Source organism: Boleophthalmus pectinirostris, unplaced genomic scaffold (assembly GCF_026225935.1).
Source record: "Boleophthalmus pectinirostris isolate CB_2022bp ecotype Guang Dong unplaced genomic scaffold, ASM2622593v1 HiC_scaffold_18, whole genome shotgun sequence".
Lineage (NCBI taxonomy): Eukaryota > Metazoa > Chordata > Actinopteri > Gobiiformes > Gobiidae > Boleophthalmus > Boleophthalmus pectinirostris.
The window spans coordinates 42362756-42379569 of NW_026571133.1; the positions used below are offsets into that span (position 1 = coordinate 42362756).

General features: G+C 39.1%; 1 protein-coding gene across 3 annotated transcripts in view; it reads right to left on the reverse strand.

The window, feature by feature from the left end:
- tsc1b (TSC complex subunit 1b) overlaps positions 1-12691 on the reverse strand; it is a 48380-nt gene extending 35689 nt beyond the window's left edge. For 2 of the 3 annotated variants that reach the window (XM_055153323.1, XM_020925888.2), the window contains exons 1-3: positions 12387-12690; positions 4077-4251; positions 3171-3274 (exon numbers count right to left, since the gene is read on the reverse strand). In XM_055153323.1, coding sequence (XP_055009298.1) covers positions 3171-3274; positions 4077-4185 — 213 coding nt within the window. In that variant the 5' untranslated portion in view covers positions 4186-4251; positions 12387-12690. Of the gene's footprint in view, positions 1-3170; positions 3275-4076; positions 4252-12386 lie in introns of all 3 variants that reach the window. The other variant, XM_055153324.1, reaches the window with a different exon arrangement.
- Between the last annotated feature and the right edge of the window lie 4123 nt (positions 12692-16814).

Consider the following 16814-nt stretch of genomic DNA (forward strand, 5'->3'; position numbering starts at 1 on the left):
TGTCTGCTGCAGGTCTGCCTTTAAACCACGAAACATGAATATTTGTGTGTATTTCATGAAAACGAGAGCTGCTCAAAGAAGGCTTTTAGTTTATTTGTGCGTGATGTCTTCAGGAATAGTCAGCTGTGGAAAAAAATACCTAGAATTACAACTTGTGTTCTCAGAATCCTTTGTGATTTAAGAGCAGTCTAAATGTGACTATTGAAATGAATGGAGTACTGTAAAGGAAAATCTAAAGTACCTGATTTTTTTCTTGTTAGTGAGTACATTTTGTTTTTTTCCAACTTCACTTCTTTGAAGAAGGTTTTGCATGTTGCTGAAAATTCATGCATGTGAATATGAAGGATTTGCCAAAGTTTAGTGAGAGCTAGGTTGGTTGGAACTGGTTGGATTCATGTATTCTCTTCTTTCATGGTTTGAAAATGTAGTGCAGTTTTAAAGAACATACATTAGACATTATGTGTATTGTTATTGCCCTTTAAAGGTGAACTATGTAACTTTTCTGTCTCCCACACAGCTTGTCTCTATAAAGATGTTTTTGCCTTGCCTGCAATTCAGCACATAGCAGGCTCTCCTTTTCACAGATAAGATGTGTAACTTGGCCTAATCACAACAACAAACAACTTTGTTTCCAAAGAGATAAAACTTTAATGCCATACAGTGGTGACATTCTAGACAAAGCAATAACATCTCCATTAGACACAAACAGGTGGCGGACCCTCCACCACAAAATTAACACAGTGCACCTTTAAAAATGTGTTTGCATTTAAGAACTTAGATTAAAGTATGAAAGTAAACCTCACTTCCTGCTCTAGATAAGCCTGGAAATGTTTACTGACTTTACCTGTGATGTAACAATCCTGGGAATAGTAAAACTGAATGTTTTTGTGACACTGCTCTAGATTACATGAATGAATGAATGAGATGAACTAGAAGAAAACATACACAGCATACTTTTCAAATTATTTACAATCTGGGCAAGTACGCAACAAAATTAAATGCATCAGCCTCTGAGATTTGGCTACAATACTGAAGTAATTTATATTCTGTGTACAAAGCAAACAGCAAAAAAAATGCATTTTCTGACAATCTAACATTTTTCTCAAGATTAACTTCACAGTACAAAGAAACAGTAGCAACATTTTATATCATATGAACTGTTCTAATCTAATGGCGAATCAAGGATCCGACTCCCTTGTGACAGTCAAGCGCTGCCTTCACATTTGTATGGCAAACAGCTAACATACTGTCATTTTAATATCACTCTCAAATGATGCAACGTTTAATCAGAGAATCTGAATAACTTCAGTGCCAACATTCAAACAATGAGTCTACTATTCATTTTTGGATAAGAGAGTTTCCCTGTGCCACGGCTCAGTGTTCAGGGCTGATCTTGAGGCAGCTGTTGTTGTTAAAGTTTAGACTGTGGATGGTTTTCTCACACCCACAAACTTAGTGACACTTTCTGCTTCATCACAGCAGAGAAGACTAACTGTTGCACAAGTGGTAGTAACGCTAATAGCTCACATGACTATGTGGAAACCAGTTTTAGCATTTTATCCAGTTACAGAAAAAAGATTTGTAACGGTACCAACAAGCTCTTTCACAGCAGCAGTTTCTAACTTTCAGCTCTTTTCATATATTTAGCGGATGAGTCACATAGCAAAAATATCGTTATCTGATTATCTGAGAGCCCGGTAATGCTGTTGTTAGCTGTACATTGTGGTAACTCCATACAGAGCTGAAACTTCACTGTGATCAGTAGATGCATCATTGCCCCAGTGTCAGAAATTCAAGTTGTACCCAATTTTAAAATGTGTCAATGCCAAATAAAAGAAAATCTGTGGAGTGTTAGCTCAGTTGAATAATATCTACTGGGTCCACCGAGCCTCTTAAGTTCCATCCTAACAGTGTCCATAAGGCTTTGGCAGAAAAATACGTTTTTCTCAAATAACTTTAAAAATAATCAATTTAGGGCCAATGAAAGCTGAATATAAATGTTGCTATTCCACATCTTTTGGTAACAATTTTATATCTCTAACTTTCTAAGATATGACAATTTTTTACAAGATTTTGAGTGTTTTTTCATAATTATCCCATATCCACAAAGGCCAAAGATGAAATGAGAGACATAAAGTTTGTTCTTTCTCTAGTGATCATAGACTGTATAAAAAAGTGGAGTAAGTGAGAGTGACGTCACCCAGAGCGACCCAGTGACAGGTACGGCCCAGGGTTTGGTAAACCCAAGCTTCCAGAAAGAATAAGGATGTTATTACAGAAAAAATGATTTCTTAGCACAGATTTAAGGCTTCCACAGGCACTAAACTTCAGAGGCTTGGTGGACCCAGTAGACATCAATAGAATTCCATGAACTTTCTCATGGAATTTTACTTTGGCAAGTGTAAAAAATTGATACTAGGTACAGAGTGATTTTCAAAAAAATTTCAAAAAGTTGGGCAAATGATGCTCCCTAGTGATAAGTTACATCTGTCACTCACAACAGTGTTCATTCTCACAAGAAATTTTTATTTAAATCTGCCTCTACAATATCAAAATGCCTTACTGATTATTACTGATGATGTTATTATGTATCATTGTGTATTATCTAAGTATTATCTATCTATGCCATGATAATTGACTTGATAAAATCCATAGTAATAATAGAACACTAATAGTGTTATAATATATTCCTTTTTCATGTATTATTTTTTTATTTTGTAACTCTGATCACTTATATGTGATTGCTTCATGGGACATGTACAGACATGTCTCTTGAGTGTGAAGTTTATGGTCTGGTTTGGGGCTCAGGGACTGTTAAGTTTTTATTATTTTTCAAACATATCAGAACATTTTAATCAACATAAATATCTACTTTTTGTTTTAGACAACAACAATGTATGTACTTTTAGACCTAGTTCGTGATTATGATTTGTTTTTATTTATATTTTAGTCGCAATAGGAGGAATGGGAGGGGAATGGGACTGCACATGTGCCTGAGCTTGAATATGAATCACCATAGACATAAATTGTCAGAAACACACAAAATTATTTCACAATGTAGTTTTCATTTGTTTTTGTTGTTTTGTATAATTCTCTGGCCCAGCCCTTAACCACATTTTGAACAGTGAAGCATTGTCTGGACTATTTGAGTGGTGCAGTTTTCCACTCACCTTGTCATGAGGCTCGCGCACAGAGCAGAGGATGTGCACGGCCTGGGTCGAGTTGGTTTCCAGATAGTAGTCCACTAACCCATTGAGCAGCATGGACCCTCGCTCTGGAAGGACAATGGAATGATTTACAAAAATAATAAACAGACTTGAGAGAAATAAGCTCCTCCATTTCAGCACAGTCCTCTATTTCAAAAGCTACAGTATGCAACTCTTTTGAGGTGGCACATCACCTGCATGATTCTATTCCTGGAAATAAAAAGTTAAAACAATACTTTATACATTATGGCAGGGATTCACTGATCCAGCTTTGTCAGTTCTGATACTTTATGCTTTAAGTATCTGTTGATACCTGATATTAACCAATACAAGGGTAGGAACTAGAAATTACTTTTTTCTCCCAAAACACAAAATGAATCCAGTTGTATTATGTAACTTGTTTATCCTGTTAGTAACTACTGAACTGCTATAACAGTTATAACTGCTATAACAAAAATACAAACATTATGAGATGCCCTAGGCTTATAATCAACCAGTAAATAGTATTATTACATCCAATTAATCGTCCAACCAGGATATCAGTTCAGATATTTGAATAGATATTCGATACCAGTATTGGTATCAGTGCATCACCATGGTTTTGCCATACTGTGGAAGAGTATAGCCAAGACAACATTTCCATGGAAACAAGCAGGAGGAGGCCTTCCTTCAGGCTAAATCAGAGTCAGGTTTGTGGAGATGCAAGCCTGCTCAAAGCAAGGATGCATGTGCTTAAAAAAACAAACAAACATAAACGCAATAAAAAAATATATATTTTTGGGCTGACAAGTTGCATACTATGGCTTTAACATTACATAAGGATGACTCAGTGAAAGTAATGATTTGAGGGACATAAACAGTGAGAGTTACCGGTGCTGAGCTGCTCGTTGATAAGGCCTCGGATCTGGTCGAGCTGCTGCAGGTCGGAGGTCTCCAGGTGGGGCAGCAGGTCGCCCACACTGGGCTGCTCCCGGGACATGGTGCCAGTGCTCTGTGAGGGGGGTCCACCCGGCAGCCCCACCCACGCTACAATCTGCACCCACCACTGCAACACACAGGAGAATTAGGGTCAGCTGACTCACACAAGACCCCAGGGAAGAGAAGGGCCGGACAAGACAGGCTCATCAGGGGGGCAAGGGTAGCATGGTTTAGAAAAAGTTTGACCATTTCATGTATAGTGACACAAGTGGCCCCATGAGCATGACAGGAATGTTATTTATTCAAGTGCAATTCATCTGCATATGAGCAAAACAACAGCTCGGTACAATGTTATGTCACTGACACCCATCATTTGCATTATGTTTACATCAGGCATGTTTGAGTAATCCAGACTATTCAGGCTCTCTGCATGTCAAGAGAAAAGATTTTCTGTTTCACATTGTGACTTGTGACATCATGAGGTGGTGCTCTCCTTCCCTGGGGACTCTTCAAAGCATGAATTGTTAATTGTAACTAGCAGTTATTGTTTGAAATCTTATTTAAACTGTCTCACTCCTGTCCATGTACCCCCTGCTAGAAACAAGAGCATGCTGTAATCCGAAATAGGCTTTTAGACATGTATATTTAATTTATATATAAAATATAAATATGACAAAAGCACAATTCAAGTCCTTTTGTTAACACTAACCAACAAACCAAGCAGTACCAGAGAATGCCACACACCAATCACTGGTGTCACCTCCATCTTAAATACCTGCAGATCCCTGTTGTGTTTACAGCACATCTGTCAGCATTCATACATGTGTGTGTGCGGTGAAACACAGCTCTTTGTTGAGTGAGGGGAGCTCACAGGCCTGTCCGGGCTGCTGGGGACATGGTTGTTTTTCATAGGGACGCTGGGGACAGGTCAGAGGCACATACAAAAACAACAAGAAGCAGTGCACAAAGAAGGGCTTTATAAACCACTGCAGACTTCCACTGGACTGAAACCTCCAGACCTGGTTCAAGACAAGCATTCCACACGCTCACTGCCTGCTATTGTCTACCTGTGTCCAAGTAGAAGGCTCACAACAGCGCTTTCTTCATGTCGGACTGAAACAGAGCAAAGCATTGTTTCATCCACAGGACCAAACAACACTCAACTAATGTTCTCACCAAGCTAAAAACTCTCAGACCCGATTTCAAACCATTATTTGCTTAGAGGGAAGGTGGGCGATGTCTCAGAAATACACCGGCAGTGTTTTAAATGTACGGTAAGTACAACAGTACAATCCCTGAACAACTTTTACACTCAAGCAAATAAATGCAACAGAGCTGGGTTATTGCCCAAGGACACAGTGGCAGTAGTGAGGATCAAACCACAAACACACTAGGACCAGGACTCCTCCGTAAATAAGTAGATTACCTTTCATTCACAATCACATATAATAATCTAGATCTGATGTTGATGAGGCGGTGCACACTGTTTGCATCTTATTTGCAAATCCACTGGTTTGCATTACATTGGTTCCATACAGGAAGTCACTTGGGAATTGGCCATAATAATCACTATATTAACTTCTCATTCAATAAAAAACAGATGGAACAATATTTTACGAGGTCTATAGATAGTTTTTCTTCACACTAGTGATTTTTTTAAATTATTTCACTGCACTACGAGAACATTTGATTTTCTATGACTCATTACTGATACAGACTAACAACTAAAGTGTTTCACTCTGCCATTTATCAATTGCAGCTCATATTTAGTTTTTTTCACAATACTGTACAGAATATTTTTTTGGATTAGTCTGCTTTAGGATTATAGTAGGGATGCAGAGATCCAATACTGGCATTGGCATCAATGTCAATACTGAAAAAAATTCACAGCTAGACATTTAGATCAGTTTTATCTTAAAAGGAAATAAATGCTGTTTTCAGCACTGCTATCGGTTGCTACTTTAAGATATAGTACTGAAATCAGTATCAGAACTGAAAAAGATCGGTGTATCTCTTATTGTGTCAGTATGGCATAAATTAATTTTAAAATAATACATTTTTTTGTCAGTATAAAACACTTTTGAATTAAAATTGATACTAGAGGCATGACTCATTTACAACAACACTTCTATATTCTGAGATCTAGTCTTTGAGCGAACTTAGTACTAGTATTTCTTCATACCAAATATCTTTTGTTCACATTGTTGAATTTGATTTCATAATTTCAAAAGGAAGGCATGGGCAAGGGTTTAATAACCTAAAAATGGGAGAAAATAAATCTCCAAAATTCTGATCCACAAATGTTGAACCTTCTCATTATTTGTTTGGGATTGGCTCCACAAAGCTGCCATATTAATCTTATGTCTAAAGTCCTTTCCACTGCCAACAATCATATTTTTGGGGTTGAATAATTGCACCAATTTTTGACGCTGCTGTGAAAAAAATCATTTCACTTTTGTTTATTTATACTGGCAGAGAAGATGTTGACTTGTGTGCCAGACTTTGTTTCATGTGGATAACCCCAGTGACTACAGAGATACAAACCTTAAACCAGGTCAATAAATCTGCAATCCCTGTTAAACAGCAAATTCCATGACAGTACCCTGACCTGTCCTCCAGTTCTGTTTAAACCATGGGAATTCTGCAATATTGTGATGTCATGTGAACCCTGCCCATAGATTTTAGACTCTGTCAGAATGATTCCGTATTAAAACTCAAAGCGCAGCAGATTTGGCTGAAGATTTTTGTCCAAGTTGAACTCTGATGCGATTAGTGCGGCTGAGTCATGGTACCAACCGGGCATGACAAGGCAGAAAGTCATGCACTGTCACCTCTGAGAATCTACTGCTCTAATGGGAGTAACTAATGTATTACCACATGTAAGGTAGTGCCAGGAATTCACAGATGGACTGCTGTATCTGCTAGACTCATATCTATTTGGAGAGCAACAGGACAGGGAACGGCGAGGTACTTTCCTGCCATACCAAATAGGGTTATTCCGATACGATACCACATTTTTTCAGGTATCATATCGGCGAGTACTCAGCCCAAATCACAGATCCGATACCACTCTGTATTTTCCATAATGAGGACCTGTAGGTGCGTGCACGGCCGCCCAGAGCAGGTCAGATGGACTGTGGAGGAGTCTTTTTACAGGCCTCACTGTTGGTTTTATCCAGGCACTGTGATAGAAAGCGAAGAATTAGAATTAGTACAAGTGCTTAAATCAGCACTACTTATGGTCAAGGTCATTATGTATCTGACTCACTTAGCTCTCAAAATCAAATTTATTCTCCTAGATTTTCTTTACAGAGTTTAACCTTTTAGAAGTACCGTATTTTCCACACCATAGGGCCCTCTGGATTATAAGGTGCACTGTCACTGAATGGTCTATTTTTGAACTTTTTTCACATATAAACCGCACCGGACTATAAGGCGCATTAAACGAAACACAACAGTTGGATGGGTGCGTGGGACTTTGTTTGGCGCATTCACGGTGACTCTGGGCTTTGTTCAGTTGTGGCGTGTAGGGAGGGTGCTGTCTGGGACCACTGGATTGTCGGCGTGTTCGCAGTGACTCAGTGGCACATTGCACACAGTTCCTTCCTCTGTTCCGTTCCTCATTGGCGTGGAGTGATGTGTGTCTGTGGGTGTTTTTCACTGTGCGGTCGCTGTCTGCTCCATGTGTGCATGCGTACGCTGCGGGTGGTGCGGCTTTGTAGTTTACTGAAGTCGTGCTGGGACACCTGAGTGGATTCGTGTATAGGCTGCTCTGGATTGTGGGGCGCGCAGTTGTTTTTTGATGCGGTTGGAGGCTTATGAGTGCGCCTTATAGTGCGGAAAATACAGTAGTAACAAAATTGAGTCGCCTTAGTCTCCCTCTTCACACTGTGATATCGGACTGGTATCAGCAAATGCACGAAGGCCAAATATCGGTATCACAATGAATCCCAAAAAAAATTTAATCAGAACAGCACTAATACAGAGTAATCTGTGTATCATTCTGTGTATCATCCGTTCATTTTTTTTCAAAACAGAAAACAAAAAAAAAAACAACTATTTTCTTCATTATTTGTCTTCAAAACCAAAATGAAAAACCGCATAACAATTTGATTTTGTGTTTAAATTAATAATTTTTCCCGTCTTCATGACTTGAAGATCAGTTTTCTCTACTTTAGCAAAAACAAATGACAATATATCTGCCTCTTTACTGTTGTCGGGGATTGGTTAAAATAGGGACACCTGAGACATTTCTTGTATAAAACTGGGACAAATCACTGGTTTTGGATAAATCTGCCGAGACAGGGGACACAGGACTCAAAACTGAGATAGTCCCGGGTAAATAGGGGCATTTGGTCACCCTACATTAACAAATGTGCCTCTATCATAACAAAAAACATGCAAAATAAAATAAACAAATGTCCGATAATCAGGGAGTGCACGTTAACATCACCGTTACTGCTCCACACTGGTCTCAGAGAGTTGTAAAAAGTACTTGTAAACTGAATAGTGAACTGAAACTTGGTCGACTTAATACTGTCATGCTGAAGTTAGATTTTGGCTTGTATTACTCCTTGCCAAACGTTACAAATATATTACAAAAGTTAATATTAACACTTTATTTTTCTATGCTATTAATGAATGAGATAGAACGTTCATATCAGCACCAAACTGTGTGCAACAATTCTAAACACGTCACTCCTGGAAGGGTCTGTTTGTTTGGGATTGGCTCCACTAACTGTCTGCATCTAATTAAAAAGCATTTTACTGTCAGATAATCAGGAAGTGTTGATCCAAAAGTGACAGCAATATCGGGCCTTTTCAGTGCAGCCAACTTGGAAAAAGATTACAGTTATTCAACACTTTAACTCATTGTTTCAGAGAAAAAGTTGCATTTTTACAGAACAAAAATATTGTAACTATTATTTTCATCTCTACTGCCAAAGTTATGGTCTACTCTGCTTCTGTGAGGCCAGAGCTTCAGTCAGGAGGAGAAAAGAAGGATCTGGGCACTGGGCAGGAGTATGTATAAACCTGGAGAAATACTCAATACTACAAAAGACAGGAGAGCATGCAAAGTACAAAAATACAATACAAGATGCTGGAGGCAAAAAGAGAGCATAAAAAGTGCTGATCAGTGTTTCATTACTTCACCAAAGACACCAAATCTAACCAGGGATGTAACAATATTCTAATCTCACAAAATTTACTAGAAATGTAACAATACCAAAATCTCTCAATAAGATATTTTCACAATATGCATCTCACGGCACGATATTTATTGTGAAACAAAACTGAATATGCTACTTTTCTGTCATAATTCAAAGATTTAAGATTTAAAAGTGCTTAATAACAGTTGTTTTATCATGTTGATTGGCCTAAAAAAAAGCAAAGGATCATGGTCAATGTAGTTCTGTCTGTTTTTAAGATGTTGCTGCACCATAACAATGAATTTAAGCAAAGAAACAAACGGCCCACAAAATTATTTTGTGGCTTTTGACGATACAATATCACAGCATTTTTTTTATTGTTACATCCCTACTAACCACATTTTAGAGGCGACTTCTTCTATTCTAAAACCAAGGACAAGTCTTTAGTGCTGTCATATTCTAAGAGAATAAGATTCATATTGTCAGCATGGAAACAAATCACAGAACCTTGGTCTATGTTGATCACTGTTTTTGAACTGTTATTGCAATAAAACGGTGTATTTAAGTTTGAGATGTGATCAATTAAAACAGCACATAATATTACTGTAGGACTTCTGACAATATATTAGATGTAAGGATGTAGAAATAAATAATTGAAATACAGTGCTAAGAGGCAAACATATACTTGGAAAAGAAGCACTGTTTCATGAAACGCTGCACCACATTCATTAGACTTTTATAGAGTATATACATAAATATACCAGCTATAATGACCATAGAATGAGTCAATTTGATGTGTCTGCAGTCTTCATAAAGTCTGACATGCGGCACAAAACAGTCCGAGAAAATAAACGCTCATTTGCATTTTGTCAGTGACTGCTCCCATAGCATTAGATGTCAAATATTTGCCATTTTAGCTGTAATCACCACTTAACTGCATATAAAAATGTTCTCTTTTCACTTGGCTCATACACGATGGTACTACAGCACTGACATCATTAGTTCATCATCTGTTTATGCCAGAAGTTTCCAACCTTTTACCATACAAAAACGCCAGAGAGCTATTAATTTTAGTGTTTACAAGAAATTTAGTACATATAAGAGCCACAGCGAGCCTTAGATGGGGTACAGTTAGACACCTTTAAACCATAAAACACTATGCATTTGTTAGAATACAAAGTTAGGCCTCAAAATTATACATTTAGAATGGTAATGAGTAAAATTTTAGTTATTCAAAACAATACAAATAATACAGAAATCCATTGGCGAGCTACTTTGAAGGGGATGGAGAGCTACTAGTAGTTCGCAAGCTCCAGGCTGGAGACCCCTGGTTTATACCAACATGGTAACGGTGTCTTTTGAGCTGAAGTGCATTGCCTTTGGCCTGGCTCAGTGTGCAGAGACAGCGCGGACAGGACACAGCCCGGTGTAGGGTGACCAGCTTTTCAGAATTAAAAACTGGGACACACTTGGGTTGGGATTGTTGGTATAAATAAAATTGTAAAACGAGTGAGTATCATTGTCCATTCTCAACTCATTTGTGGGTCGGTCATAATCTGAGGGTCTGTTGTAGCTTGTTTTTTTGGTCTTATTGTAATTTTCAAGCATGGTTTCAATATTTTAGCTAAACAAATGACAAATATATTCCTCCCTTTACTGTTGGAGGGGATCAGATTGGTCAGAAATGGGGACAACTGTCGGGTGACCAAATTTTCTAAACAAAAACTGGGACATCCCTGGTTTGTGGTGGCTGGGAATAATACAATTGTGAAATGAGTGCATAATTAAGGAAGACTGTTCTGCATTTTGCCCATTCATGACTAACATGAGTCAGTATAGTCACATTTTTTGGTCTGGTTTATGGTCATTTTTAATCAGTCTTTCTGTATTTTACCTAAACAAATTCCACTTTATGCCTCTCTTTACTAGGGCTGGGTATCATTAAGAAGTTGCTGATACGATACAATACATAGACTACAATACGATACATATCTCAATACAGTGCATCTTTGATTTGATACAGTATATTTCAAACCCATTCAATACAGTTCAGTAAAAAAAAACTAAAGCTAACTCATGGCTGTGATAATAAAAGTCTATGCTGAACCACTTCTTGTGCAAAGTTAATATGAAAGGCACCATTTTAGTCATCAAAACAGTGAACACGTCAAATGTGCTGGATAAACAGTTTCCTTCCTCTGAACAAGCAACAAAACTGTAGCTCTGTAACAAAATAACTAGTAAAATATACCAAAAAACACTCTAGATGATATATCGATACAGCACCCCATGATATCGATATTGTATCATCACATTTAATGATACGATATATTGATATTTCAACATTTTTGCACACCCCTACTCTTCACTGTAGGCAGGTGTCAGATTGGTCAAGAATAGTGAAACCTGGGATGTTTCTTGTATAAAACTGGGACACATCAGCAGTATAACTGTAATCCAAATACCACTCATTGAAACAGTAACTGTAACTGAAAACAGTTACTCATAATTTGTCCTCTGATAACTCCAGTACATGTAATCTGTTACTCCCCAACACTGCACATCAGTGTTTTTTGGATAAATCTGCTGGGACAGGGGGCTCAAAACTAGGACTGTCCCGGGTAAATGGGGTCGTGTGGTCGCTGTAGCCCGGTGTGCACTGACCACAGCCTCCACCACCACCACCACCACCACCGCCGCTGCTGCTGCCGCTGCTGCTGCTTGTCGTAAACAACTCGCAGAGAACAATGGGCAGGGTTGGCTTTAACGCTGCTTTATCCGATTACCCAGCCCGCACATGCACCGGCCCCGGCATACCGCCCTGGAACCGCGGCACACATCCCATTTAGCGCCGAAACATGCGGATAAACCCACCAACATCCCCCCCGATCCAACCACTGGCTCTTTCCAAAAACAACCCGCTCCAGCCTCCACCGAGCGCCGACACACAGCTAACATTAGCCGAGCGGGACCCGACCCTCACCCCGCATGACAGGCCCCTCTCCCCGGCCGTCAAGCGAGCCCAACACCCCGTCTTTCACAACCGGGATCGTGTGCGCCCGCGATCGCTCACAGAAACGGGTCGGGTAGCAGAAAATCGGGAGCTGTTTACCTGTTAGAGTAGCTGCACTCCACAGGGCGCCGCCATCTTGAACACCGCACAACCCATCCCACCGCCGTGTTCCTCCGCCGCGGGGCTGAAACTAATCCCCTCAAGTTCGGTTCCCCGGGACGCGTCCGCGGCGGTTTAACGGCTCCCGGACACGAAAGCGGCGGGGAGAAGTTGTTTCACGGGCGGAGAAGTAGAGGAGGGGTGCGTGTGGGGTGCTGTGGGGCCCGGGCGTGACTTTTAGCGATGCGCCGCGGTTGTTTTTCTCCGTTTGGTGGAAGGGTGAAGAGTGTAATGCGGTTTCGCGTGACCCACATGTGGAGAGCGCACGCGCAAATTAATGTTTCTAATCAGGTAAAGGCGCGTGCGTGAGAGAGCCGTAAAATACACTTTAAATTTTAAAAGTCAAATCCACAGAACAATAATAATAATAATAATAATAATAATAATAATAATATACATCAGTTTTATATAGTGCTTTTCTGGACACTCGTCACTTTATATTCACCCCATACTACTATTGTAGCCACAGCTGCCCTGGGACAGACTGACAGACCGTCATCGCCCCCTCTGACCACCACCATCACTCACGCACACACACACACAAAACTTTCATATTAGACAATGTGGGTGAAGTGTCTTGCCTAAGGACGCAATGACAGTTTTTGAGACTGGCGCCTCCCTGTGGCACCTGATTTCCCCATCCAAGTCCTGACCAGGCCCCATTGAGCTTCTGAGATCTGACAGGATCCGGTTTTGACAAGCTGATATGGCCACAGTGAAGACAACAAAAAGGTAAATTGCTAAAATTTGGTAAATTTGCTAAAATAAATGCAAACCCATAAAAATAATAAAATAGCAGCAAATAAGTAAAATAAATAAAAGACACAGACGACCACACAACGCTCGCCAGAATGTATTAAAAGACTAAAAGTGGGTCTTAAGACGAGACTTAAGTAACTAAACTGGGACACACCCAGGTTGGTATAAATAAAATTGTGAAAAGAATGCCTAACATTGCCCATTCTCGACTCAGTCTGGGTCATAATCTGAGGGATTTCTTTTCTTTTTTTTTTTTTTTTTTTATTATGCTAAAGTGACCAGACCAGACCTAGTTACCTGGGACAGTTCCAGTTTTGAGCCCTGTGTCCCCTGTCCCAGCAGATTTATACAAAACCACTGATTTGTCCCAGTTTTATACAAGAAATGTCCCTTGTGTGCCTATTTTTTGACAAATTTGATCTAAACTTTAAACCAGGACTAAACTAAGACTTAGACAAACTTTATTGATCCACAAGGGAAATAATTTGGACACAGTAGCTCACATGTCACAATAAAATATAATAAAGAACAAAAATATAAATGATAATAATACTTTCAAAATAAGTAGCAAAAAGAGCAAGAGACAGTTGTCAAATAAGACACAATTATATAATTATGTATATATAAGACATGTACATTATATAAATGTACAAGTAAAAAAAAAAAGAAGAAATAATAAAATCTCAACTTTATACAAGAGGTCATAGGAAGACAGAGCAACAATTATATGATGAGTGACAGGACATGGGGTGTTGTACAGTTGTAGGGAGTATTATCTGTTACATAAGGGTGCGTTGTTGTACAGTTGTAGGGAGTATTATCTGTTACATAAGGGTGAGGTGTTGTACAGTTGTATTGTACAGTGTACAGTAGGGAGTTATCTGTTACATGAAGGTGAGCTGTTGTACAGTTGTAGGGAGTATTATCTGTTACATAAAGGTGAGTTGTTGTACAGTTGTAGGGAGTATTATCTGTTACATGAAGGTGAGCTGTTGTACAGTTGTAGGGAGTATTATCTGTTACATGAAGGTGAGTTGTTGTACAGTTGTAGGGAGTATTATCTGTTACATAAAGGTGAGTTGTTGTACAGTTGTAGGGAGTATTATCTGTTACATAAGGGTGAGTTGTACAGTTGTAGGGAGTATTATCTTTTACATAAGGGTGAGTTGTTGTACAGTTGTAGGGAGTATTATCTGTTACATAAGGGTGAGTTGTTGTACAGTTGTAGGGAGTATTATCTGTTACATAAGGGTGAGTTGTTGTACAGTTGTAGGGAGTATTATCTGTTACATAAGGGTAGTTGTTGTACAGTTGTGTATTATTGTACATAAGGGTGAGTGTTGTACAGTTGTAGGGAGTATTATCTGTTACATAAGGGTGAGTTGTTGTACAGTTTGTAGGGAGTATTATCTGTTACATAAGGTGAGTGTTGTACAGTTGTAGGGAGTATTATCTGTTACATAAAGGTGAGTTGTTGTACAGTTGTAGGGAGTATTATCTGTTACATAAGGGTGAGGTGTTGTACAGTTGTAGGGAGTATTATCTGTTACATAAAGGTGAGTTGTTGTACAGTTGTAGGGAGTATTATCTGTTACATAAGGGTGAGTTGTTGTACAGTTGTAGGGAGTATTATCTGTTACATGAAGGTGAGTTGTTGTACAGTTGTAGGGAGTATTATCTGTTACATAAGGGTGAGTTGTTGTACAGTTGTAGGGAGTATTATCTGTTACATAAGGGTGAGTTGTTGTACAGTTGTAGGGAGTATTATCTGTTACATAAGGGTGAGGTGTTGTACAGTTGTAGGGAGTATTATCTGTTACATAAGGGTGAGTTGTTGTACAGTTGTAGGGAGTATTATCTGTTACATAAGGGTGAGTTGTTGTACAGTTGTAGGGAGTATTATCTGTTACATAAGGGTGAGTTGTTGTACAGTTGTAGGGAGTATTATCTGTTACATAAGGGTGAGCTGTTGTACAGTTGTAGGGAGTATTATCTGTTACATAAGGGTGAGTTGTTGTACAGTTGTAGGGAGTATTATCTGTTACATAAGGGTGAGTTGTTGTACAGTTGTAGGGAGTATTATCTGTTACATAAGGGTGAGTTGTTGTACAGTTGTAGGGAGTATTATCTGTTACATGAAGGTGAGCTGTTGTACAGTTGTAGGGAGTATTATCTGTTACATAAGGGTGAGTTGTTGTACAGTTGAACAGTTTAGAATATTGAAAATCCGCTCACCCTAATTTTGGGTCATAGTCTTTATTATGAAAAATTATATGATACAAAAAATTGGCAATGTTAAATGCTCAAGTAATTAAGCATGACAATTTAGAGGTCAGAGAGCAACAAAGTAAAAGTAAGAAGAACCAGGACTGAACCAGGACTAAACCGGTCTCAGTCCTGGTCTAGTCTCGGTCTCACTCCTGGTCCTTGTCCTGGTCTCATTTCTGATCACCTGACCATGCCTTCGGGCCCATCTCGACACTCAGTCCTGGTTCAGTTCTGGTTTTCTCCTGGTGTAGTCCTGTTGTAGTCCTGTTTTAGTCCTGGTTCAGTCCTGTTTTAGTCCTGGTTCAGTCCTGTTTTAGTCCTGGTTCAGTCCTGTTGTAGTCCTGGTTTAGTCCTAGTTCAATCCTGTTGTAGTCCTGGTTCAGTCCTGGTTCAGTCCTGTTGTAGTCCTGGTTCAGTCCTGGTTCAGTCCTGGTTCAGTCCTGTTTTAGTCCTGGTTCAGTCCTGTTTTAGTCCTAGTTCAATCCTGTTGTAGTCCTGGTTCAGTCCTGGTTCAGTCCTGTTGTAGTCCTGGTTCAGTCCTGTTGTAGTCCTGGTTCAGTCCTGTTGTAGTCCTGGTTCAGTCCTGTTGTAGTCCTGGTTCAGTCCTGGTTCAGTCCTGTTTTAGTCCTGGTTCAGTCCTGTTTTAGTCCTAGTTCAATCCTGTTGTAGTCCTGGTTCAGTCCTGTTGTAGTCCTGGTTCAGTCCTGTTGTAGTCCTGTTGTAGTCCTGGTTCAGTCAGGCATTGCAGTTTAAGTCACGGAAACGGGAAACTGTTATCTGTTTCTTTTTTTTTTTTTCTTTTTTTTTTTCTTTTTTTCCATTATTCATTTAAACACAAAATCGAAAACTAAAAAAACTAGTCGTTATCCAATTTTTTCATGTTGGTTTTGGAAACAAATAATGAAGAAAATAGTTGTTCTTTTGTTTTCTTATTTTTGGTTTTATTTTGAAAAACAAATGAACAAATGATACACTGGTTCTGAAGGACTTCTGTCAGTGCATGTTTTTTTTTTCTTTTCTTTTCTTTTTTAGTCATTTTCAAGTTCAGTTTTTTTGTATTTTGGCAAAAACAAACAATGTATGACAATATATCCCCGCTTTACTGTTGATGGGGATCAGATTGATCAAAACACCGGACATTTCTTGTATAAAACTGGGACAAATCACTGGTTTTGTATAACTCTGCTGGGACAGGGGCACTGGGCTCAAAACTGGGACCATCCTGGATAAATAGGGACATCTGGTCACCCTACTTTAGTTAAATATTGTCACTTTTTATAATGAACTAAAATAGAATAGGCGTATCCTATTATAATAAACCCTGCTAAAATTATGCATTTG